Here is a 27064-nt window from a genome sequence, read left to right on the forward strand (position 1 = left end):
GTGGATTTTACCATATACTTACTTTATTCCTACCAGGGCAAAAATTAAAAAAATTAAAAAATAAGTAATACATAATAAATAAATTAAGTAAAAATATATTTTAAGACTATTCTCCTAAAGTTCTCTTCTTTATACATAAATATTTTTTAATAGGAAAAGCACATATTTTAATTTAATTTTCTTTTGGGGAGGTCACTACTGAATCATAACTTTTCAAATGAATTTAGAGTGAGTATAAATTCTGCTAATGCAATCTTTGGTATTTTCACTGCGGTTGCACTGAATTATTAAATAATGTGGTAAAATCAGATATTTCTACTAAACTGTTTTATTTAATCAAAGGTAGTTTTATACTATAGATTTCTGGGAAAGCTTCTTTATTGTATTAGGAATTATTTCACTTTCTAAAATTTTATTTGGGATGGGGAAGAGATTGTTTATTTTTCACCACTACAACATGTTTAGTGCTGTTCCCAAAGCAGAACAGTCCAGAGTACACCTGTCACCCTTGTCTGAAGAGTAGAGCTCAGGGACTGGGGTGTAAAGAGAATAAATATAAATACTGAATAGCAATGCCAGCTAATATTTATTGAGCACATTTTAAGCACCAGATATTTTCCTAAGCATTTTATATATTAACTTACTCAATCCTCAAAACAAATCCATGAAGGAGTATCTCTGGATTATAGAGGAGAACAAAGAAAAATCATCTTGTGCAAGGTCATGAGGCAAGTACATTCACCCTGAATTCACACCAGCTGGGGGGATCACTGCGCATGCTCTTAACTTCTATATTTTACTTATAGCTGATTTATTTACTACTGTGAAAGTACAGACTGCCACTGGATATTATTTTGGCTTCAAAATCATTTGCTAATATTTATTCTATATTCACTAAAATTTGGAAAGACGTAAAACTGCTTTCACTTTTTGGAAAGGTGTTGCGTGGTAAGAGCTTTTTCCACTATTATCTGAAATATAAAATAGCTCTTTTTATGGTTTTCCAAACAGTATTTGTGATTCTGAATGCCAATGAGATAATTGAGAAACGTGCATAAGAGTCTTCTTCTCCCACCTCCCACTACAGGGTACTTTTCACACAATGTACTTAGAGATTTGGGAGAAGAGGGTTATATTTAACAAATATAATGTATTATGGAATACGCCAGCACACTATTTAAAATTGGAGAATGTAGACAAATTTATATTTTTATTACTTTCTTATTTGAATTTTCCTTAGATATAGACTTATCCTCCATCCTTCACCCCTAAGAAATATATGAATAAGCTTACTCTCCTGAAGGATGGGAAGAGATATAATTGCAGTGCAAATTTTGAGAAGCATTGTATTAATGACTACAGCAAACATAATGTAGTGTAAGAGTATCAGTGTTGGCCAGTATGTTAGAGTAAATTGTGGGATTCATTGGTTACTTAGAATGCAACTCAGGTCAGGGCTGGCGTTTAATCACTCCAAAACCAAATGTTAACTTGGTTAGCTAAGAGAAATCATAACACCTGATACTACAGAAGTGCTCTAAAATTTCCTACTGTACATGCATTTAATTTTCTAGAAGTTGTTGTTACTATTTTAATAAGGTTTTTTTCTTTTGTAATGAGTTTCAGTTATTAAATATTTCAGCTATAAAGTGCCATCCTACCTACAGTGTCCCAGGGATGAGTCATTATTCTCCTGACATAATATGTGTGATGACTGTGCTATTACTCAGAAGATAGATGCAATCAATTGGATAGACCTACATAGGCAGTTTAAATAAAAATGAGGAATGGGTCTGAACCATTTATATCGGTGAGATACTCATGGATCCATTATTTTCAGGTTGTCTTTTTTCCTAGGACCCATATGGAATTTTTATACCTGGAACAGTCACCATTGTATGATGCAGAAGGGGTGAGAGGCATGGTTTACTTTTGAAAACACATAATCTTGAGGGCGGTTTCAAGATGGCGGTGGCTGCGGTGGTTGGCGCGGAGTAGCTGAGGTGGAAAAGGCAGCCACTGGGCCTCAGGCAGCTGCGAAACTTGTGGACCTTCCTCTTGCCATCTCTTAAGGGAGGACCGCTGCTGGTGGCTAGTCGTGGGGGCTGACCGCCACTTTGCCCCCGGCAGGAGAGGCTGCCTCATTTACAGGCAACAGCTTTGAAGAATGGAGCAGGAAAAAAACTGTTTCTTAGCTGCAAAAGCGAGTCTCTAAACAGGGAACACGGCGCCAGGGCTGCTGTGGATGCAGACAGGATCCCAGAGGCTGGGGCCACACTGAAGGCAGCCAGCTGCCCTATTCAGGATTTGAGGTTTCAGGCTGGCATAAAAGAAGATTCCTAGGAGCGCCCGAGCCGCGCCGCGGGACCGACTGAACAGCCTGAGGCGGCAGCGGCCAAGGACGGTGAAGGTGACAAACCAGAGGCAGAGAATGAGCGCCGACCTGGCACAGCCCTGTGAGTGACCCCTGGCCCAGCCCTGCTGAGGGGGCTGATGCCCACTCGGCTTCCGCCAGCATCACCGGGTCACTCATCGCCCTGGGGCTGCCTCCATTTTCCCAGGTGCTGGCAGCTCCGGCCCGGCTCGGCTCAGCTCCTCACTGAGCCTTCCCACTTGCTTGCCCTGGCACGGGGCTTCCCGGGGCCTGTGGGCCGGCCTCCCCTCCCACTCCCTCTGCGGGTCTCTGGTGGGGCTGGTGGCATGGGGCATCCCCGGCCAGTGTTGGGAGGGCAAGGAAGTACAGGCGGGGCCGACTGTCACTCCACCACACCCTGGACTCCGGCCCCCAGTAAACTTCCTGTTACTGGGAGGCAGATACCATCTCTGTGGCCACCAGTTCAGAAAAACGCCTAATCAATTTCAGGTTGGGAATAGTGTGGTAGGAGAGTTCCCAAGTCTGCTTGAACCTGCTGGAGAGCTGGCTGCAGGTGGGCACTAGACTCGGTCCATGCTGGGGGGATACAAAGGTGAACAAGTCCCGAGAAAGATCTACACAGTGCTACAAAAGGACCCAGAGTGACCGGTCGTCTGTGCCTACCAGAAACCTGGTAGACTTCCTGGGCGAGGCGGTGACGAGCAGGGTCTTGAAGGCCCAGGTGATAGATGAGGGTTGCAGAAGACACGTCCTAGCTCAGCACAGTGCGCACAAAGTGGGGAGACATGCGGCCAGGGAGGCAGAGACTCGACAGAAACCACACACCCTGTGGGGTCGCCACTGCATGATCCAACAGCCTGGGCCAGAGCACATGGAACAGGGAGAAGTCCTGCACAGGAAGTGAAAGCTCAACAGAGATCACACACCCTGTGGTCCGTGATCCACCAGCCCAGCAGAGTCCAAGCTGACCAGAAAGGTGGCTCCCCGGAGAGGCCCAAGACCTGAGGAAACCATACACACAAGGCACTAGAGGCCAACTGAGCAGTCACGGAGGGAGCCATACGAAATTGGCAACCACAGCAACATCTTAGTTAGTCAATAGTCTCAAACCGGTGGACTGTGAAACCCCCTGCCACAATGAATAAACATAAAAAAAAAAGATACCAGAAATACAAAAAATCAAGAAAGTACACCACCAAAAGTTAATAAATCTCAAACTCGAGATCCTATAGAACAAGAAGCCCTTGAAATGACTGACAAGGAATTTTGAGTGATAATTCTAAGGAAACTGAATGAGATACAAGAAAACTTAGCTAGACATCATGATGAAATGAGGAAAAGTATACAGGATCTAAAAGAGGAAATGTACAAGAAAATCAATGTCCTGAAAAAAAATGTAGCAGAACTTGCTGAACTGAAGAAGTTATTCAACGAAATAAAAAACACAACGGAGAGTTTAACCAGCAGGCTTGTCGAAGTTGAAGAGAGAACCTCTGAACTTGAAGATGGGCTGTTTGAAATAACACAAGCAGACAAAAAGAAAGAAAAAAGAATCAAAGATATTGAAGAAAATCTGAGAAAGATATCAGACAACGTTAAGCGCTCAAATATCCGAGTCATGGGTATTCCAGAAGGGGAGGAAAATGGAGATTCCATTGAAAACATATTCAACAAAATAGTGGCAGAAAACTTCCCAGGTACAGGAAAAGTCACAGAACTTCAGATCCAGGAAGCTCAACGATCTCCAAACGTATTCAACCCAAAAAGGCCTTCTCCAAGACATGTTATAGTCAAATTAGCAAAACTCAGAGACAAAGAGAGAATCTTAAAAGCTGCAAGAGAGAAGCATCAAATCACCCATAAGGGAGCCCCAATCAGGCTAACATCAGACTTTTCATCACAAACCCTAAAAGCTAGAAAGGAATGGGATGATATATTCAAAATACTAAAAGACAAAGATTGCCAGCCAAGAATACTCTACCCTGCAAGGCTATCCTTCCGAAACGAAGGGCAAATAGTATATTTGTCAGACAAACAAAAACTGCGGGAGTTCACTACCACACAACCACCCTTACAAGAAATCCTCAAGGGAGTACTGGGTTTGGTTCCTGAAAAATAACTACCACTGACATAAAAACCCAAGAAAAATCAAAACCCACGAGTATAATAAAAATGGCATTCATGAAGAGAAAACAAGCAAACAAAAACGCTATCTACAACCTAAGGAACCAACAAACACAGAAACCAAAGAGTAAATCAGAAAGCAAGGAACAAAAGACACCTAAGACAACCAAACAACCAATAGAATGCTAGGAATAAATCAACACCTTTCAATAACAACTCTTAATGTAAAAGGCTTAAATTCCCCAATCAAAAGACACAGACTGGCTGAATGGATCAAAAAGGAGGACCCAACTATATGCTGCCTACAAGAGACCCACCTCACCCATAAAGATTCACATAGACTAAGAGTGAAAGGATGGAAAAAGATTTACCATGCAAACAGAAAAGAAAAACGAGCTGGAGTGGCTATTCTTATATCTGACAAAATAGACTTTAAATTAAAAACCATAAAAAGAGACAATGAGGGACACTACTTAATGATAAAAGGACTGATCCATCAAGAAGACATAACAATCATAAATATGTACGCACCCAATGTTGGAGCAGCCAGATTTATAAAACAAACTCTATTAGACCTAAAGAAGGAAATAGACACTAATACCATAATAGCAGGGGACCTGAACACCCCACTGTCAATATTAGACAGATCATCTAGGCAAAGAATCAGTAGAGAAACACAAGATCTAAACAAGACTCTAGACCAATTGGAACTGGCAGATATCTACAGAACATTCCATCCAACAACCTCAGAATATTCATTCTTCTCATCAGCACATGGATATTCTCCAGGATAGATCACATATTAGGTCACAAATCAAGTCTCAATAAATTCAAAAAAATTGGAATTATCCCATGTATTTTCTCTGACCACAATGGATTAAAACTAGAAATTAATAACAAACGAAACTCTGGAAACTATACAAACACATGGAAATTAAACAGCATTCTACTTAATGACATATGGGTCCAAGAAGAAATCAAGCAGGAAATCAAAAAATTTATTGAAACTAATGAAAACAATGATACATCATACCAAAACCTGTGGGATACTGCAAAAGCAGTATTAAGGGGGAAATTTATTGCATTAAATGCTCACTTCAGAAGAATGGAAAGAAGGCAAGTGAACAACCTAACACTTCACCTTAAAGAACTAGAAAAACAAGAACAATCCAAACATAAAGTTACCAGACGGAAAGAAATCATTAAGAACAGAGCAGAACTGAATGAAATTGAAACCCAAAAAACAATTCAAAAGATCAATGAATCAAAAAGTTGGTTTTTTGAAAAGATAAATAAAATTGACAAACCATTACCATGGTTAACAAAAAAAAGAAGAAAGAAGACTCAAATAACAAAAATTAGAAATGAAAAAGGCGATATTACAACGGATTCATCTGAAATACAAGGAATCATTCGAGACTACTATAAACAACTATACGCCAACAAATTTGAAAATCTGGAGGAAATGGATAAATTTCTGGACACACACAAGCTCCCAAAACTGAACCATGAAGACGTAGAAAATTTGAACAGACCAATAACAAGAAAGGAGATTGAAGCTGTTATCAGAAGGCTCCCAACAAAGAAAAGCCCAGGACCAGATGGATTCACAGCAGAATTTTACCAAACATTCAAAGAGGAATTGACACCGATTCTTTACAAACTATTCCAAAAGATTGAAACGGACGCAAATCTCCCAAACTCATTCTATGAAGCAAACATCATCCTGATACCAAAACCAGGTAAAGATATAACCAAAAAAGAAAACTACAGGCTGATATCCTTGATGAATATAAATGCAAAAATCCTCACTAAAATACTAGCAAACAGAATACAGCAACACATATGTAAAATTATTCACCACGATCAAGTGGGATTCATCCCAGGGATGCAAGGTTGGTTCAACATACGCAAATCAATTAATGTGACACACCATATTAATAAACTCAAACACAAGGACCATATGATCATCTCTATAGATGCTGAAAAAGCATTTGATAAAGTTCAGCACTCATTCATGACAAAGACCCTCTATAAGTTAGTTATAGAGGGAAAGTATCTCAACATAATTAAAGCCATATATGACAAACCCACTGCCAATATCATCCTGAATGGGGAAAAGCTGAAAGCTTTTCCTTTAAGAACAGGAACTAGACAAGGATGCCCACTCTCACCACTCCTATTCAACATAGTGTTGGAAGTACTAGCCAGAGCAATCAGAGAAGAGAAGGAAATAAAGGGCATCCAGATTGGAAAAGATGAAGTCAAACTGTCCCTGTTTGCAGATGACATGATCCTATATATCGAACAGCCTAAAACCTCTACAAAAAAACTGTTGGAATTGATAAATGATTTCAGCACAGTAGCAGGATACAAAATCAACACACAAAAGTCAGTAGCATTTCTTTTCTCCAATAGTGAACATGCAGAAGGAGAAATCAAGAAAGCCTGCCCATTTACAATAGCCACCAAAAAAATGAAATACTTAGGAATCGAGTTAACCAAGGAGGTGAAAAATCTCTATAATGAGAACTACAAACCACTGCTGAGAGAAATTAGAGAGGATACAAGAAGATGGAAAGATATCCCATGCTCTTGGATTGGAAGAATCAACATAGTGAAAATGTCCATACTACCCTAAGTGATATACAAATTCAATGCAATCCCCATCAAAATTCCAAAGACATTTTTCTCAGAAATGGAAAAAACTATCCAGACATTTATATGGAACAATAAAAGACCATGCATAGCCAAAGCAATGCTGGGCAAAAAAAAATAAAGCTGGAGGCATAACACTACCTGACTTTAAGCTATACTACAAAGCTATAATAACCAAAACAGTATGGTAGTGGCATAAAAACAGACACACTGACCAATGGAATAGAATAGAGAATCCAGAAATCAACCCACACACTTACTGCCATCTGATCTTTGACAAAGGCACCAAGCCTATTCACTGGGGAAGGGACTGCCTCTTCAGCAAATGGTGCTGGGATAACTGGATATCCATATGCAGGAGAATGAAACTAGATCCATACCTCTCACCGTATACTAAAATCAACTCAAAATGGATTAAAGATTTAAATATACACTCCGAAACAATAAAACTTCTTAAAAAAAACATAGGAGAAACACTTCAGGGAATAGGACTGGACACAGACTTCATGAATACGACCCCAAAAGCATGGGCAACCAAAGGAAAAATAAACAAATGGGATTATATCAAACTAAAAAGCTTCTGCACAGCAAAAGAAACAATTAACAGAGTTAAAAGACAACCAACAGAGTGGGAGAAAATATTTGCAAAATATACATCTGACAAAGGATTAATATCCAGAATATATAAGGAACTCAAACAACTTTACAAGAAGAAAACAAGCAACCCAATTAAAAAATGGGCAAAAGAGCTAAGTAGGCATTTCTCTAAGGAAGATATACAAATGGCCAACAGACATATGAAAAAATGCTCAACATCACTCAGCATCCGGGAAATGCACAGCAAAACCACACTGAGATACCATCTAACCCCAGTTAGGATGGCTAAAATCCAAAAGACCCTGAACGATAAATGCTGGCAAGGTTGCGGAGAAAAAGGAACTCTCATACATTGTTGGTGGGACTGCAAAATGGTGCAGCCTCTATGGAAAATGGTATGGAGGTTCCTCAAACAATTGCAGATAGATCTACCATACGACCCAGCTATCCCACTGTTGGGAATATACCCTGAGGAATGGAAATCATCAAGTCGAAGGTATACCTGTTCCCCAATGTTCATCGCAGCACTCTTTACAATAGCCAAGAGTTGGAACCAGCCCAATTGTCCATCATCAGATGAGTGGATACAGAAAATGTGGTACATCTACACAATGGAATACTACTCTGCTATAAAAATGAATGAAATACTGCCATTTGCAACAACATGGATGGACCCTGAGAGAATTATATTAAGTGAAACAAGTCAGGCACAGAAAGAGAAATACCACATGTTCTCACTTATTGGTGGGAGCTAAAAATTAATATAGAAATTCACACACACACACACACACACAGACAGAACTGGGGGGGGGGAGAAGATATAACAACCACAATTCCTTGAAGTTGATACGACAAGCAAACAGAAAGGACATTGTTGGTGGGAGGGGGGAGGGAGGAGGTTGAGAGGTTTTGGTGATGGGGAGCAATAATCAGCCACAATATATATCGACAAAATAAAATTAAAAAAAAAAAAAAAGATATCACATAATCCCTCTTTCCCCCCCCCCAAATACGGAATTTAAGTGAGTAAGGTAATATAAACATAGATATAACTGGGTGTCAATTTAATCTCAAAATGTTAGAATTCAAGCAAATATTTTTAGCATTCACTTTCACCACATCAGACCCTTCAATATTCCCTGAGCCTATAATGCATTTTAAGTTAATAGGCCTTTACCTGTGCTGTTTCATTGTCTTGAAATAATCACAACCTTTGCAGCCCTGTTTACTCATTCTACCCTTGAGGCTTCCCTGAATCTCCAAACAGAAGCTATTTATGCTCATCTGGCATTAATAATATAATACTGGTATGTCTTTAGGGACTTACTTATTTGTCCTATTTTTCTATGACTATTGTATGTCTTTTATAATTTCTTTGAAATGAAGGAGACAATATCCTTTACATATGTATTACATCTTGTGTATAATCAGTGCTGAATACATATTTTGTGAAATTAATGGCACACAGTTTTTTTCTTTGCTTTACCATTGTTTATATAGATATGACAAAGAAACAATTTAAACCACTTCCAATTAAGTAATAGTCACTTTGCAAATTGAGACTGGACTCCATTGCTTTGTGGATTGTTTTAATGATTGATGTAAAAAAGTAAAAATAAAAAGTGAAGAATTAAAAAGAAGTGGATAAAGTTTTACAGGGAAGACCAACATCAGGTTAGTTGAAGACATGAGGAAAGCAGGGGTGGCAGTTCAGCCAGGTAAGACTCGACTTTAGCACAGGTTACTGTTGAGGGATCCTGGTATGCCATCAGTTGAATTATGCCAACCTAAGGACTATAAATCACATTGTTTAAATTGCAGGCAGGTGCTGAACTCAATTTTTCACTCCAGCACTAAGACAGTTTAAAACAATGTTACTTCAGGATGTAGCAGAACAGGAGAGAGTGTCATTGATGAAAACATAGTGATGTCTATTCATGGTTACTAAAAGTTAAGATCTAAAGTATAATTAAAACCAAAGGAAATTCAGCAGCAGCTACTGTCATCTCCTCATCTTCACAGCACAATATAGTTGTGATAACAAAGTGTTATTTTATTTCAGTGTCACACAGACAAGTAGCTTTGCAGAGCACTTTAACTGATGGATGTTTGCATCCAAGATATTTGGCCTGCTGCATACAATCGATGAATTCATCATAGTAGAGGCAGGGGTTAGCTGAAAGAAAATGATATGGTTATACAACATTGCTTTAAAAAATCACAGTCATGAGGAAAGAGACTATCTTAAAGACAATGAGAAATTTTATTAACAATCGCTAATTAAATTTGATTACATGAGCTAACTAAATCTGAATGCAAAACAGGTGATGAGTTAAATGAGCTCAATTGCAAAAGGAAAAAATAAAATTCTTGTCTTGATATCAAACAGGTTTTTACCTTTTTTTTTTTTTTGGTGGGGCTACAGAAAAGCAGATTGGAAACAAATCATCTTTTCTATTACATCGTCATTTTCTAATGGCATCAGTGCCATTAACAATATGAAATAAAACAATAAAAGTTTCATCCATTATTTTTAGCCTAATTATCTAATACCGTATTATTTAATGATTGAAGCTTTGCTTGGAAATATTAAAATATATAGCCAAAGCAAAAATTGAATAAAAAACACATATAAAATAGACATAAAATCTCTCAATTAACATTACAGTGACTTTTCTCTCCTTGCTCGATTCCATGAATATGCAAACACATGTTTCCCAGGTATATACATGTGTGTAAATGCATGCAATATTCTCCAATCAGTATAAAGTTATCCAACATTTTAAAATTGTGGTAAGGGCTATAAAGAACTTACTAAAGCATTCTTTAACCTAAGAATTTCTCTATTAAAACTAACAAATGGATTTTTAAAAAATATATAAAGGCAGTGTAACTATCATTTGCTTCCCTCCCTCCTTCAAGACTTTTTAAATTCAGTATTCACTCTTGAATTTTGAAAATCTGCTGGTCAATTAAACTTTTTCCATTATATCTTCTCTTTCAATTATAAAGTCTGGTCATTGTATTAAGTTTATAACAATTTTATAAAATTTACACTAACATTTATGTGTTACTCTTTATTATTTTCATCAATACCCTTCTATACCATATGTTTTTCCCTTCCTAAATTATTAAATTGATTAATCTTTCAGTGATTTGGAGAATGACTGCAGCAGGTTTATCAAGGAGCAATAGGGAGATGGAGTGTGGGTATATTATTGCCTGAGCCATTGTATATTTGATAGTGTATCTCTATGTCTTTTTCCCATGGTCAATAATTTGCTGATGTTATCACTACTTATTTTTTAAATGAGCTATTCATCATTACCCTAATGTATTCTGTTATACAGAATTCTGGGGAAATATAATATCGGTGTTTTTTTTTTTTTTAATAGGTAATGTGTTTATTTCCTTGGTTTCTGTAAGGTCTTTTAATCCATCACTTTCTTTTATCTTTTATTTATGACATACAATTTTACCAATTTTATAAATAGGAATTGTTGTTGTTTTCATAAATTTTATCTGAAATACATTAAACAGATTACATATGCATATCTTACTCTTACATACTCAGCATTGTTTTTTTTTCCAATATGTCACATTCTTAGGTTCATATATTTCTTCAATGTCTCTCATCTTTTCATGCATTTGTAGGTGAATAAAGGGCTTATGATATATATATTTTCTATGTTATAGATTCAATCTTCTTGAGTAACATTTTTTACTTTCCTACTTTCCTTTTTTTCCATTACATTTTTCATATCACTATAGATGTTGCTTTTCTCTCCTGGGTACAAAAAATCTACTCACTCCTCACCCCTCCTTCATCTCAAGGCACAGTTAATTGATTTTTTTATTGGTTATAAGTATTCATGGAATACAAAGCTGAGAGTCACCACTTGTGCCCAAGAGGTGATGGCCAGATCAAGGAAGGGTAGATCTTTCTCCAATTTACATTTCTTTTCAGTAATGGGATATAAAAAGTGAAGTTTAGAGAGAGCCAATGAGAGAGCAAGCAGAAAACAAAAATGAGAGAGAGCAAAAGAAGAATAAAAGAGAAGAAATAGAGAGAGAGGAAAAGAAGAGTAAGAATAATCCATTTTCCCTAATTTAAAAGCAATGAGAGTGACCTGGTAAGGTGAAGGAAAATAAGCCTTCTGTCCTTCCAAGTTTGAGGATGCAGGAGATTTTTTTCTGGGTTTGTTATTTCTCCACAGACTTATTGAAATTTATCTTAATTAACATTTTTTCCTAGGAGTTAAAGAATTATGTTTGCAGGGATGCTCTCAAAAAAGAAAATAATTTTGCTACCTAAGGGAATTAACATGTAAATGGCATTCACTTGGTTAACACTTCGCTTTAGGTAAAATTTACTTAAGAAATAAAAGGAAAAGCTGTAAGATACAGTGTGAGCATCAGCTAATTTCTTAGATGTTTCAGAAGAAACTTAGAATAAGGATCACTCAGTACAAAATCACATGCCATGATAAGTGGCCAGACAAATAGAGAAGTCATGAAATAGGAAGCAATCTGAGGACACAGGCAAATGGAAAACAGTATGCCTAATTTATAGGGTACAATAAGGGAGCGCAGGATCTGTTTAGAAAGCAGGAAAACAGAACAAAACAAAACAAAACAGTACACTTATATTAATATTCTATCTAGTTTGACTCTACTTAAGGATCTTAATCTTTCGGGTTTTGTAATGATGAACATGCTAATTATCCTGACTTGATCAGCACACATTGTACACAGGTACTAATATTCAACTCTATACCCCACAAATATGTTTAGTCAATTATTCTCAATAAAACATAATAATAAAAAAGGACACAGTTTCCAAATCAATGGGTCAACTTTCAGCAAACTGAAATTGTAAAACTTACTACAAAGTTTATCTTCACAGTTATTTGGACAGTCTTCACATGGGGCGCCTAACTTATAAGGTAGATTTTTTGTGTAATATTCATTTCCCCTTAAAGAAAAAAAGAAAAAGTGGTCTAGTTAGAGCCATCTTTGGAAAATGCATATGAAATTTTACTCACTGTGTACAATCAGTATTAAAAACAAATTGTGTAAACATGCTTGTAAAGAACCAGTGAGATTTCTCGACTTACAGATATGATTTTCTTTTTAGTATGTTCAACTAGCAAATCTGGGTGTTATAAGCATATTTTTCAGGCACTGTACACCTATCTTTGGAGAGTGAAGTCCTAAGAGGATTTGAGACCTTTGGATAGTCAAATCCTAACAAGCAGGAAGGCTTTAGACTCAATTACAATAGGACACTATTCTTCATTAGTATCCTTAAGGACTTAGTAAACCATCAAGAAAAAGGGCATGGGTTTTAAGATAAGAAAAAACTCTTAAGTGAGTCAAATTGGAGATTTTCTAATTTGAACTTGCATTATGTCATGAAAAACTTGATACACATTAGTGTCTTTTGTAGAAACACATGGTGTACGTAAAAGGCGAAAGTTACATCAGCACGGTAAAACTAAAGTGAAAATATTGGGGTGTGTGAAAGAGAGAGTGAATCTCCAGTTCTGGGCTAATTTGAAACTTCAGAAAAGACCATTCTTACCTGCAGATGTCTAAAAGCACAATGTAATATCTGGTTTTTAATTAATATCACTTAAAAAAGAAAGTGAATGTTCTGACTTTTAAAAAATCCTTTTTAGTCTGATATTTGTCTCTGATATCTGAGCTGTTAAAATTTCACTTTATAAAAGCAAGTTATTACTAAATTTGGTAAGGGATTTATTGAAAGAGACTTGGACTAATCTTTGGCCTAGAAAATTCCCCTCTGCATGTTGTACTTTTCTTTTTCGAATTGTTTGAAGTTCACCAGAGAACTCCAACCACTGCAGAGATGTAGTACAAATAATGTGTTGTAGGTACAAAGCCATTTTATGATCTTCAGTAAAAATTACATAGATAAAATCCCAGCAAATTTTAACTACTGAAATCAATACATAGTAAGACCAGATAATAACTCATATAGAGTTATCATATGAATATATTATATTTAGTGAATCTATAGTGATATTGAGGACCCCATTAAAAATTTAACTATGGTAACATGTTATTAGATAAATCATATTCATTGATTCATATTAAACATATTTTATTGTGCTACACACATGGGAGGCAATAGTTAAACACCGTTCTTGGAGCTCATATTATAGAAGAAAGTCTTATGTGTTGACCTAGAAAATACATGTAGCTGAAAGACCTGTCATCAACTTTCATCAGCAGATGTGATATTAATCTGGCCTATATAGTTAACTACCAGGGGCCTATATCCAGCTCTGAACAATCTCCCCTTTTCTGATAATCATTACTGGAGCCACACAGGTGGGCCCCTGCAGTCATCTTGTTTCATTTGATTGTGCCCCATAACTACAGTTGATGGGACAAGGAAATACACCTGACCCTCACTGAAGCAATCAGGTTAACTTTTCTAGGATTTGTCACTAGTATACGTGGTAGAATCTATAACATATGAACTTAATTTATAAAGATACATCAATATCTCTAATAGGTAAGAACACTTGCCTTTTTCTTAGTGTTCCCTTTTGGAGACTCCACTGCATTTCTGCCCTTGAGATCTAAAAATACTCCTGTTTTGTTGAAGTAAACATCCTTGCTTCTTTGCTTAAGCTACTTAAAAGTATCTTTGTTTTTTCACGTAAGCTAGCTCACATTTGTTTTTATGTAGTAACTACTGGAAGAATCAATGACATGTTAAAGACTGAGTTTAAAGTTTTAAGAATGAAAGACATGTTAAAAATTGAGTTAAAGTTCTGAGTTTTGATATTCTATTCATGAGATGTAGATTTATTTAATAAAAATATGATTTAAAAATACAGATGTGTGTTTGTTTATATGTGTGTGCATATGTGTAATTTGTTAAGTATTGGCTAAATGACATTTTATCCCTAAAGATGTGCTTAACTGAAAAAATTTTTTTTGAGTTTTCTTTTATAACATTTGAAAAACTAGATTAGGTTTCTTTAGGGGTATATATTTTTAAAATCTGTGAGAAACCAATAATACATACTCATGACAATAATGACAAACATATAGATATCGAGACAAACTTTTTTCACGGCATGATGCAACAGCACAGCCAATGAGGTAAGAAGTAGCCCAAACAACCTGTAAACATAAAGAGATAATTTTATTACAGATTAGATATTTCATTAACGGACTACACAAGCAATACTGTTATACACAATTAAAAGTAAACATGTTTGCTTTTAAGTTTGCTTTGAACCTGGCTTATTCAGAAGTCATAGAAACAAGAAAATTCCCACATGTTTAGATAACACTCACACACGTGCCACACATGGCTGCAAATAATGGCAACTAGGCAGGAAAAATCAGGTTAATAGAGGAGGGTGATTTGATTTGATGACTGGCATTTTCTGTATTTATTGTCGGTTTATTTTTTCTTCGGAAACGTGTTGGGTTCTGGATGTACTTTCTAATTAAAAAATACATATATTCATTTTCTGTAAGATATAAAAGATGGGTAGAGAAAGGGTATAGGTAAAAAAAAAGAGGGTGTATTGATGATTTTGCAATGAACAGGCTGATGTTCAAAAATGACTTGAATGCTGCCATTCTGCACATAGGCTGTATATAGCTCTGCATGGGACTCATTTCTCAAATCACATTGTAAAATATATTCAGGAATGATCAGAACCCTGTGTAAACCCTCCATGACTCAGTCTTATTGGAACTAGAAAATCTATTTATGAACTCTCACTAAACATCACAAGTGGCTACCATAGACCCTAGCTCATTCCTTGTCAAAACTATGTGGAAAATCAGTTAAAATTATGAAGGTTGGTTGGTGGTTATGTGAGAATAAAAATCAAAGCATAGAGGAAACTGTTCTTATTCACCAGAGAACAGGCATAGTATAGAGTACTGAGTTGACTTCCTAGGCAAAGTGACCCAGGTTTAAATTCCATCTTTATCACTGGCTAGGTGATACTAGTGAGGCACTCATGTCTGCCTGGCTGTGTCCTTCTATGCTGTAAACAAGACCCTCACCCACATGTCATACAGACCCAGCTGCAGCTGCACTCTTGACTTCTCACACTGTGGTTAACGCATACTGCTGTAACAGAATTTTCTATTCTGCTTCTTCTCTTGCTGTAATTTTCCATCCCGAGACAAAGTCACAACCACATAAGATCATAAGAACACCCCTCTTGCCTGGTTACAAAATCCTGGAAATGCTATAATATAAAAGTAACAGCCTTGCTGCATTCAGGGCTCAGCCTTTGTGACTAAAGTCTGCTGAGCCAATGCCAGCATATCAATAAACTCTGTTTCCTGTTTTAAGCCTCAGTGTTTTTTCTGCCTCTCTCTGTGAGTTCACATTAACTCACTACAACACTAGCAGTTTGCTTTATGCCTCAGAGTTTCATTTTCTCATCTGTAAAGAGGATATGATAATGCTATCTTCTACATCATAGTGAATGGTGGGAATTAAATAATAAAACATTTAAGTGGTTGGAAGAGAAAATATTTTCAATAAGTGTGATTGCTCCCACTTGCCTCTCTCTGTCCCATGAACCTGGACAGGTTTACTCTCAGCTAGTTCTGGAGACTTCGCTCATGTTTCTTTTTCTGTTCTATATCAGAGTGGTTTGCTATGACTCCATTTGATAAAATATTTTTTCTTTACAGAGAAAGGCTTTCATAGATACCAATCTCTCTCCACACCATATGGCTTTTAATTATTTGCTGCTAATGGGGCTAGACCTTCACCAAAACTATGGCTCTACCTGAGTGTACAAAAATTTTATAGGGTAGATTCAATGTTTGTAGGTTTCTCCTCTCACTCTTTCTAACAAATGCATATTTTCCATAAGAGACCATGTTGAACTCAGAACCTAAGGAAACACAGTTAAAAAATATTTTGATGATAAAAATAGAGTAGAATATCTATTTTGCCATGTTCTCTCTATACATTAATTAGTAGTAAGATGATCAAACTTAATTCATTAATTTATTTGTTTGACTCATATCCAAGAAAAAATTGAAGATGAAACTTTTCCATTATTTCTTTAGACATAAATTAATTTTAGGAAAAAGCCTTTATTTTATGAAATTGCTTTATAAACTTATTAAAATATTTATACAGAACTACAGATAGTTGGAAAATGTTATTTTCTACTGTTTTAAATTTTAAGCAAATTAAGGCAAATTTCTTTGATTTTGCTGTCAATTTTTTGGAAACAGGTAATGACAGGAATCAATTTTATAAAACATGTTTTATTTTTAAAGTGATGTTGAATGGGTTTGAAGGAAGCAAATAAAGATTATTTAAAGATGATGGAATTAAGTTACTATTATCAGTTTAACAGGGCTAATGATTTTGTGATGAAATTGGTGGGCCCAGTCAATTTTTATACAAATGAAACAGAAGGTAGGAATTGATGCTACAAATTTGTCAAAGTTTTAGCTCTCTCTGTTTCATCTTATTGATATCCTCTAATTCTTTGATAAGGTAAATTATATAATTAAATAGTCTAATGTTAAGACACTCTTGGATTCCTAGCACATACCCTTTGAGTCCACAGTTATCTATCTTAAAAGATGAATGCTATTTACTAATGTTTTACTTAAAATTTCTGCATTGCTATCCATAAGCAATTAAGTCTTTGCTTTTTTAAATGTTTTACCTTTGTCAACTTTTAACATAAATTTTAAGTAGACTTTATTTAAAGTAGATTTTAGCTTTGATTTTGTGAAACTTATCAATGGGTACACCTGACTCTCTTGTTTCAGGAACAATAACTTTTCTAACTTTTTGTATTTATTACATATTAAGTGTTTAAATCTTCTATCTCTACTGGAAAGTAATCTATCTAATTTAGATATTCAAGAATATTTTTGTATAATTAATTTATTCTATACAAAGCAGTCCAATAATCTTTTAAACATGAATCAGATTAAATTACTCCCCTGCTTAAGATTCTCCAGTGACACATACAAAGTACCAAGACTGAATTAAGAAGAAATACAAAACATGAATAGACCAATAACAAGTAATGGGATTGAAACAGTTATCAGAAGTCAAAAAGCCCAGGACCAGATGGCTTCACCACTGAATTCTACCAAACCTTTAAAGAGGATTTAACCAATTCTTCTCAAACTCTTCCAAGATATTGAAACAGAGGCCATCCCTCCAAATTTATTTTATGAGGCCAGCATCGCCCTAATACCCAAATCAGACAAAGACACAACAAAAAAAGAAAGCTACAGGCCAATATCCTTGATGAACATAGATGTAAAAATCCTCAACAAGATATTAGCAATGCAGAAGACAACAGCACATCAAAAAGATTATATACCATGATCAAGTGGGATTCATCCCAGGGATGCAAGGATGGTTCAACATATGCAAATCAATAAATGTGATACACCACATCAACAAAAGCCAGGACAAAATCCGTACAATTATCTAAATACATGCAGGGAACACATTTGACAAAATTAAGATTCACTTTGTGATAAAGACTCTCAACAAATTAGATATGGAAGGAAAATATATCAATACAATAAAAGCCATAGATGAAAAACCCACCGCCAACATCATCACCCACTGCCAATATCATCAGTGGGGAAAAGCTGAAAGTTTCTCCTTTAGAACAAGAACAAGACAAAGATGCCCACTCTAGCCACTCCTTTTCAATATAGCAACGTAAGTATAAGCCACAGCACTCAGGCAAGAGTTGGAAATAAAGGGCACCCAAATCAGAAAAAACATCAAATTGTCACTGTTCACAGATGGCATGATCCTATATAAAACAGAAAAACCCATAACCTCTATCAAAAAACTTCTAGAGCTGAAAAATGAATTCAGTAAAGTTGCAGGATACAAAATTGATACACAAAAATCAGTAGTGTTCCTATACAACAACAAAAAAACAAGCAGAAAAAGAAATCAAGAAAGCAAGCACATTTACAATAGCTGCCAAAAGAATAACATTCGTAGGAATAAATTTAACCAAAGAGGTGAAAGATCTCTATAATGAGAACTACAAAATTCTGCTGAAAGAAATTAAAGAGGGCACAAAAAGATATAAAGACATTCCTTGTTCATGGACTGGAAGAATTAATACAATGAAAATATCTATACTACCCAAAGCAATCTACAGATTCAATGCTATCCCCATCAAAATACCAATGACACTCTTCACAGAAATGCACTTAATATAAAATGTAAACTTTACAATAGCTAACAAGATTAAATGATATAGCCCCACTTCCTTTCTGTTCTGAACTCCTTTCACTCTCTTGTTAATCATCTTCCAGCTTTCTCCTTAACAACACCCCTAGTATTTCTTCTGTACTTAAACACACCGAGATCCCAGATATTAGTTTTTAAATATTATTTCCCATGAGTAAATGAATAAAAAAGCTATTCATTTCTCCAAAGGAATCAGAAGTCTTTGGAGAAATGAATAGCATTTTTATTCTGTGTACAATAAGAAAAGTAGAAGATGATGCTGGGAAATTTTATCAGGTCTGAGGCCAAGAGATGCTGAAAGCCTAACAGAGTTATGGCCAAAAGGATAGAGTAGATGCCTTGAAAATGGCTCCATCAGTCAAATATAAAACAAAGTGAGCATCCACATGACACAATGATAAATCAACAACACATGAGTCTGTAGTGATTGAAAGAGAGAGAGAAAGAGTGTGTGAGAGAGAGAGAGAAGGCAGAGAAGAGGGAGAGAGAGAGACTGCTAATAAATGTAAAGTGAATGATAAATAGACAACCAGCAGTATACAGCTTCCCATGGAATAACTGATTCTGGAAATATAATCAACAGTAGCTAAAATGATTGAATGAAAGATGGTTGTGAAGCAGAATCTTCACATGATCTCAACATATTTTCCACAGGTAATTAATTTTTTCCAAAGTTACAAAATTGTATCATTTCAATTGAGAGATCAGATGATCACTATGTTAACTAAATTATTATAACTTCAGTCCAATCATAAGGAAACAATTAGACAAACTCAGCACACGCATTCCAAAACACGACAGACCTAGTCACTTCTAAAAGTCATGAAAAATAAAAGAAGGGATAATATTATTGAAAAAATTTGGGACAATTAGAGATGAGATAGTTGTTAATGATGTTACTGAATTAATGTACATTTTCTTAGTTATAGTCATGATATTGTGGTCTTATAGGGCAATGTCTTTATAATTAGGAGTCATATGTTCATATACTGAGAATTAGGTGTGGTATCTGTGATATACTTTCACAGGGTTCTTAGAAAAGAGTATATTTATACAGAGAGATAAAACAAATTTGACAAATATTAAAAATTTGTGCATCTAAGTAATAAGTATATTTATTATTCTTTTATTGAATATTTTTTGTGGGCTTGAAACACTTTGAAATATAAAACTGAGAGAAAAGAGTGATGTCAGCAATATGGTAGAAATGAGTTTTGAGCCCTCATTTCCCAATGACAATATAAAAAAACAAAACAAAACTGGAGACTGGCAAAATTAACTATACAGGAACTTTGAAAAACTCTCAGGGAATAATAACAATCATCAAAAACAAAGTCAAGAAGCAGCAGCAAAAATGGTGGGAAGTTTCATGGTGTTTTTACTCACCCTTACTATACCTGGTCCCTGGCATAGCATAGCATAGCTGGGAGAAAGTGGCTCAGTTCCTGGTTCCCTCCCTTGGGCTACAGGGAATAGAGAGAACTTTATTTGCAACATTCTAAACTGTCATTGGGCTGCACCAGGTATTAGATGTTGTTTTGGCTGAATCAGAGCTCAGATTGGAAAAAGTGGCATCGGTTGGATCTCAGGCTGGGAAAAGCCTTTACAAACAGTGGGCATTTCTCATAAAAGATGAATGGGGATCACATTCCTGCAGGCACCTACAGCAAGAGATTATGAGCACAGGAATTAAATAGAACATCTAAGGTAATAAGAAGAAGCTGGGATGAGAATTTTTGTAATTAAGACATTTAAAAGCAGCTGTGTATTTGGGGAAATTGAGAAAAAATAAAAATATATATAGTTAGGCAAGATGCATGCCAGAAAGAAAAAAAAAACCAAAAAAAAAAAAAAAACAAGAAACAAAATAGTAATGAGAATCTTTAAGTTTTCATCCTAGATTAATTCCTCAAAATATACTTTACTAATTACTTAACAATTTCCCCTCCAGTCAGCAAAGACTAGGAGAGTTAGCTTCTTATTTTGAATGTCTAATTTTCAACAATAACAAAAATCAGAAGGCATACACAGAAATAGGAAAACATGGCCTATTCAAAGGAAAAAAATAAATATACAGAAACCATTCCTGAAGAAACAAAGACATGACACTTACTAGACAGACACTTTAAAACAACTGTGCAAATATATTAAAGAAATGGACAAAAACTAAGGAAATAGAACAAGGATATATGAACACAATGGAAATATCAATAAACAGATAGAACTTATTTTAAAAAGAACCAAACAAATATTCCAAAGTTAAGAAATGCAATAGCTAAATTAAAAAATTAACTAGAGGAAAACAACAGCAGATTTAAACAGGCAGAAGAAAGAATCAGAAACCTTGAAGAAAGGTGATTTGAAACTGCTGAGTATAAACAGAAAAGAAAAGAAGAATGAAGAAAAGTAAACAGAGCCTAAGGGACTTGTGGGACACCATCATGTAAGCCAATATATTGCATTATGGATGTCCTAGAAGGAGAAGAGAGAAAAAAGAGTGGAGAGATTATTTAAGAAATTATGGCCTAAAACTTCCTCAATTTGAGGAAAGACATAGATCTACAAATACAAGAAGCTTAATGACCTCTAAGTAACATAAATCCAAAGAGACCTACACTAAGACACGTTGCACTCTCTTTGTCACCTCTCTTTCCCTGGGTGACGGAGATGCAAAGGATTACTCAAAGCCCATTTCTTCTGAACAGTGAGAAACCCCAAAGGGGTTAATTTCCTGGAACCCTCAAGAGAGAGGCATTCCTCCTTGGGAAATTAACACCAGATGGGGTTCTTTCTCAATATTTATTCTCCAGGCCAGAAAGTTACAGAAAAAGAACATAGATGGAGTTATGACTAAGTATAGTTTAATAATAGAGGCTGGTAATATCAATGAAATAACAAGGTAACATTCCATAATGCAATTTGCAAAAGGTTAAGTCAATCCACCAACAAAAGCTTGTTCTTAGCAAATACTGTCTTTTCCTGCAGCAGTTTCCTAAGTATGTTTACATAACAATAAAGCAACTTTAGGTTAACTTGCTCTAAGGGCATCTGTCCTTGAGCCAGGAATTTTGCTGTGTTACAATTCTTTAATCTACAACAAGACTTTAGGGTGGGGAAAGTTTCCTGTCTTTTGTAAGCTTAACATTTCCATATGTAATTTTAAAAAGTTAGGTTATACCTGAAACTACAGAGATTGGAAACTGGGCCCTGCGAAATACACTTGCTTTATAAAAGTTAGTATATTCCACATCTCCCCCATTTTATTTATTTAATTAAAGAAAGACCAAAAGCTATAGATCAAGTTTTCACAGTTAAGACAAAAGCATTTTGTTAAAGCAAAGTTAGTATCATTTAGCATGGCAAGTCCTTTTAATTTATTCCAGGTGGGGACTGATGATGTTGCATTGGCATCATTCCTGGTGCTGTGAATTGGGGTATAATTGCCAGTTGTTGAAACTCCAGAATGGGGTTCTGTTCATTGTAATAATTGATTTTGAGTCCAGAGAGTTTGTTGATGTTCACCTGTCTAGGACATTACTACTTCAAAAGCATCTAGTCTTTGTAAAATTTTTGATTAATTACAAATCTTTTGTTTAGGAACAGAATGTCTCATCCAAATTATAAACACCCTCTTTAAGGCTGAGAAAATTTAGAGAACTGCTTTTGTAGACAAAATATTATTTCCACCTTTATGATCAAAGCAATCCTCATCAAAGCATTGATGATCAATATTTTGATTGGAAAGGCTTTACTTTTCTTTGTATAGATCCGTCAGTGTTGGGAAGGCTCATTCCCAGGTTTTCATGTCCCACGTTGGGGGAAAGATGAAGCAGCAGTTAGGCCAAATTAGGGCAACATGAGGAGGAGTCAGAAACTTAGAAGAAACGTGCTATCTTATAACAAAAGTTTTAAATTATATCCTGTTATAAAGGGAGAGTTAATTTTTATTGAAGTTATGAAAATAGCCACATTGCCATAATAATCATAAAGATACTTAAAGTTGTTAAATTTGGGGGGATCAAATAGAGAGAAAACAAATATTTTAATTTCTTTTTTAAATGATATTTTACCAAGCTGTTGTCATAGATAGCTTAAGAGAGAGACTTAAATCTGGAAAACAAAACATTAAAAGAACCAGCAGTGTTTCAAAATAAGGAAATTGTAAAAACCATAATTCTTTTTAATCAGTTCATTAATTAACTTTTGTTGTTTTGACCTTGGTGATAATTTCATAAACCCATCACTTTCTTCATTAGAATTTTGGAAATTTAGTTTAAAGGTATAAACTCAAAGTTTGTCAGGAAACTGTACCTATCAGAGTTTTCTTCATGAAATATTTGAAGACATAAACATTTTAAAATTATAATTGAACCAAGATTATGACTGGTAGCATTTATGTCTAGACACAGATATTTAAGAACCTCACAAGATTTAGGAACACATAATCATAACATCTCAGTACTGACAATGCTTTCCCTTATAGTCTAAAAAACCAATTAGTTTTGGTACATCTCTTATATATCCTTTGAGAAGCTCCAGGGTGCTTGGAACTCCTCAAAGTTAGTGAGGTTGAGTTTTCAGAATTTGGTTTTGGAAAGTTTGTCAAATAATATAGGCTTAAAAAACTTAGTTGAATAAGATCACAAATTCCTATAAAAATAGATCAAAGTGACAAAGGATTTCACAGGGAGAGAGCACAAGAAATTAACATGAAATAAGTTTCTTAGACCAGTTATCTAAAAAATAAAGAAAACCTTTTACAATTTTGTATTAAGAGCAGTTAAGTTTTTTTTTTTTTTTAGGAAATCTGATTGTTCCACTGCAGGAAAGCAAACTCTAACCATGTATCAGAATACTTTTGATGTTAATGTTTAATTTTTAGAAAATTTATACATAATTTGTTTTTAATTTTAGCCAATTTTTAAAGTTTCTTTTATAAATTAACCTGTACATACCATTATCATGACTTACTCAGACTTTTTGTTTTTGTCCTATACTTCCTACTTTTAAAATAGCTAGTCATTTTACTTTATGGCAAAAATATATTGTACCAGATGTTTTCTCACATAAAAATTATTTTCTTTTTCTTTTTAGTCCTTTTAACCACAACCACATTTTTATATCCATAGTTTTCTTTAAATCACCTCTTTTTTACATATTTGTTTCTTCTCTATCAATGTTAAATTGGCCTCATTTGTCTAAAAATTAACCCTTTGGGGTTTTTCACTGCTCCAAAGAAACGGGCTTTGAGTAATCCTTTGCATCTCTGTCACCCAGGGGGAGAAAGGTGACAAAAAGAGTGTAACAAAGACATATATTAAATTTATTAAAAACAAATAGTGTATTTGAAAGCAGTAAGAAAGCACAACTCATCAAGTAAAAATTATCTCCAATAAGAGTGTAAGAGGATTTATGGGAAGACATCTTGCAGGCCAGAAGGCACTGGAGCTAATATATTTAAAGTGCCGAAAGAAAAAAGAAACAACAACAGCAAAATCCCAGTCTCCTGAGAATTTTATGTCCAGCAAAACAGTCCTTCAAAAAATAAGCAAACAGGGTGCCCTGAGCTGGTTCTGTGCCGGGGAGCCCACCTGAAGCAGCTGGGAGCAGCATCAGACAGAGGAACTGGGTGGCTGCACGTGGCTCCCTTACCCTGCCACCTTGGACCCAGGCAGGGGTGGGAGCTCCAGGCCCCACTCCTGTGCCCTGAACTGGCTCCATGCAGGGGAGCCCACCAGAAGCAGCTGGCAGCAGCACCAGACAGAGGAACCAGATGGCTCCACATGGCTCCCTTACTCTGCCACCTTGGACCCAGGCAGGGGGGGGAGCTCCAGACCCCACACCAGTGCCCTGAACTGGCATCATGCAGTTGAGACACCCAGTGCCAGCCAGTGGAACCGCAGATCCACTTGGCTCCCTCACCCCACCGCCTTGAACCCAGGCAGGGGGAGAGCTCCCGGCCCCACTCCTGTGCCCTGAACTGGCTCTGCACAGGGGAACCTAGTGGAAGTGGCTGGCAACAGCAACAGACAGCAGAACTGGGTGGCTCCACATGGCTCCCGCACCCCACTGCCTTGGACCCAGGCAGGGGGGTAGCTCCAGGCCCCATCCCCATGCCCCAAACTGGTGTCATGCAGGTGAGCCTACTGGAGGTAGCTGGGAGCTATACCTGCCAGCAGAACCATGTAGTCCTACGCAGACCCTCATCCCACCTCAGACCCAGGGAGGAGCACCAGCCTACGGTTCTGACCCACCGAGTTTGGCCCACCAGAACTCCATGTGCTAGGGGCTCATTCTATGACCACAGAGTCTAGAATGGGAACCAAGGTGGTGTAACATAATGACCACCACACCTACTGTCAAGCAAAGACAATTCACCCCGCACAATAGCAACCAATGCCACTCCACAGCCAACCTCAGTGTAATAGAAGAAGCAAACACCCTACCAAATGACCAAGCATCAGCAAAAAACAAACAAACAAACAAACAAACAAACAAACAAACAAACAAGAAGCACAAACAATCAAGAAGAAATGACAGCATCAAAAGGAAACAGTAATGCCCCAAAGTCAGACTCCAAGGAAGAGGGAATCCTTGAAATATTTGAAAAAGAATTTCAAGCAATGATCTTAAGAAAACTCGAAGAAATAAAGGAAGACTCAATTAGAGAACACAATGAAACAAGAAAAAACATCCAGAATATGAAAGAGGAAATCTACAGAGATACTAATACCATAAAAAAGAATGTAGCAGAACTTCTAGAAATGAAAGACTCACTTAATGAAATAAAAAACATGACTGAGAGCGTGAGCAGAAGGGTAGAGCAAGCAGAAGAAAGAATTTCAGAGCTTGAAGATGGTCTTTTTGAAATAAGTCAGGCAGACAAAGAAAAAGGAAAAAAGAATTAAAAATAATGAGGAAAACCTACGAGAAACAGCAGATAACCTCAAGCACACTAACATCCGAATTGTGGGTATTCCTGAAGGGTAGGAGAAAGGAAAAGGTATCAAAAACCTACTTGAGGAAATAGTAACTGAAAACTTCCCTGGTGTAGGGTGAGATACAGACCTTCAGATCCAGGAAGCTCAAAGGTCCCCAAACAGATTCAACCCCAAAGGATCTTCCCCAAGACATATTATAGTTAAATTTGCAAAGCTCAAAGACAAAGAGAGAATTCTACAAGCAGCAAGAGAAAAGCGTCAGGTCACTTATAGGCGAACCACCATCACACTAACAGCAGACTTCTCAACCAAAACCCTATAAGCCAGAAGAAAGTGGAATGATATATTCAAAATACTAAAAGAAAAAAATGCCAACCAATAATTCTTTACTCAGCAAGGCTCTCCCTCAGAAATGAGGGAGAAATAGTATATTTCCCAGATAAACAAAAGTTGTGGGAGTTCACCACCACACAACCAGCCCTGCAAGAAATCCTCAAGGGACTCATTCATCTGGAATCAGAATAATGGTGACCATCATCACGAATACACAAGCAAGAGCAAAACCCAAAGTTAAAACAAAAATGTTAGCAAGAAAGAGCAAGAAGCTAAATCATTCTGCCTTAAATTCCCAACTCACATTGAGGAAGAGAAATAAAAGGGGAAATAATGATCAAAAGATATTTAAACCACCTAAACAAGTAGCAATTAAATGACAGGAATTAAACAATACTTCTGAATAACTACTCTGAATGTGAATGGACTAAATACCCCAATCAAAAGACACAGACTATCTGACTGGATTAAAAAGCTAGACCCAAGTATATGCTGTCTTCAAGAGACCCACCTCACCTGTAGAGACACACATAGACTAAAAGTGAAGGGATGAAAAAAGATATACCATGCAAATGGAAACCAAAAATGAGCAGGAGTAGCTATTCTTATATCAGACAAAATAGAGTTTAACCCAAAAAAAAAAAAAAACGTTAAAAAAGACAAAGAAGGCCATTATATAATGATAAAGGGAACTATCCAGGTAGAAGACATAACAATCATAAACATGTATGCACCCAATACTGGAGCACCCAGATATATTAG

General features: G+C 36.1%; 1 protein-coding gene across 1 annotated transcript in view; it reads right to left on the reverse strand.

The window, feature by feature from the left end:
* Positions 1-9801: 9801 nt before the first annotated feature.
* CRISP1 (cysteine rich secretory protein 1) overlaps positions 9802-27064 on the reverse strand; it is a 32942-nt gene continuing 15679 nt past the window's right edge. The window contains exons 5-7 of the mRNA XM_063098403.1: positions 14817-14914; positions 12640-12728; positions 9802-9929 (exon numbers count right to left, since the gene is read on the reverse strand). Coding sequence (XP_062954473.1) covers positions 9802-9929; positions 12640-12728; positions 14817-14914 — 315 coding nt within the window. The remainder of the gene's footprint in view (positions 9930-12639; positions 12729-14816; positions 14915-27064) is intronic.

The sequence above is a fragment of the Cynocephalus volans genome, chromosome 5 (genome assembly GCF_027409185.1).
Source record: "Cynocephalus volans isolate mCynVol1 chromosome 5, mCynVol1.pri, whole genome shotgun sequence".
NCBI classification, from domain to species: Eukaryota; Metazoa; Chordata; class Mammalia; order Dermoptera; family Cynocephalidae; genus Cynocephalus; species Cynocephalus volans.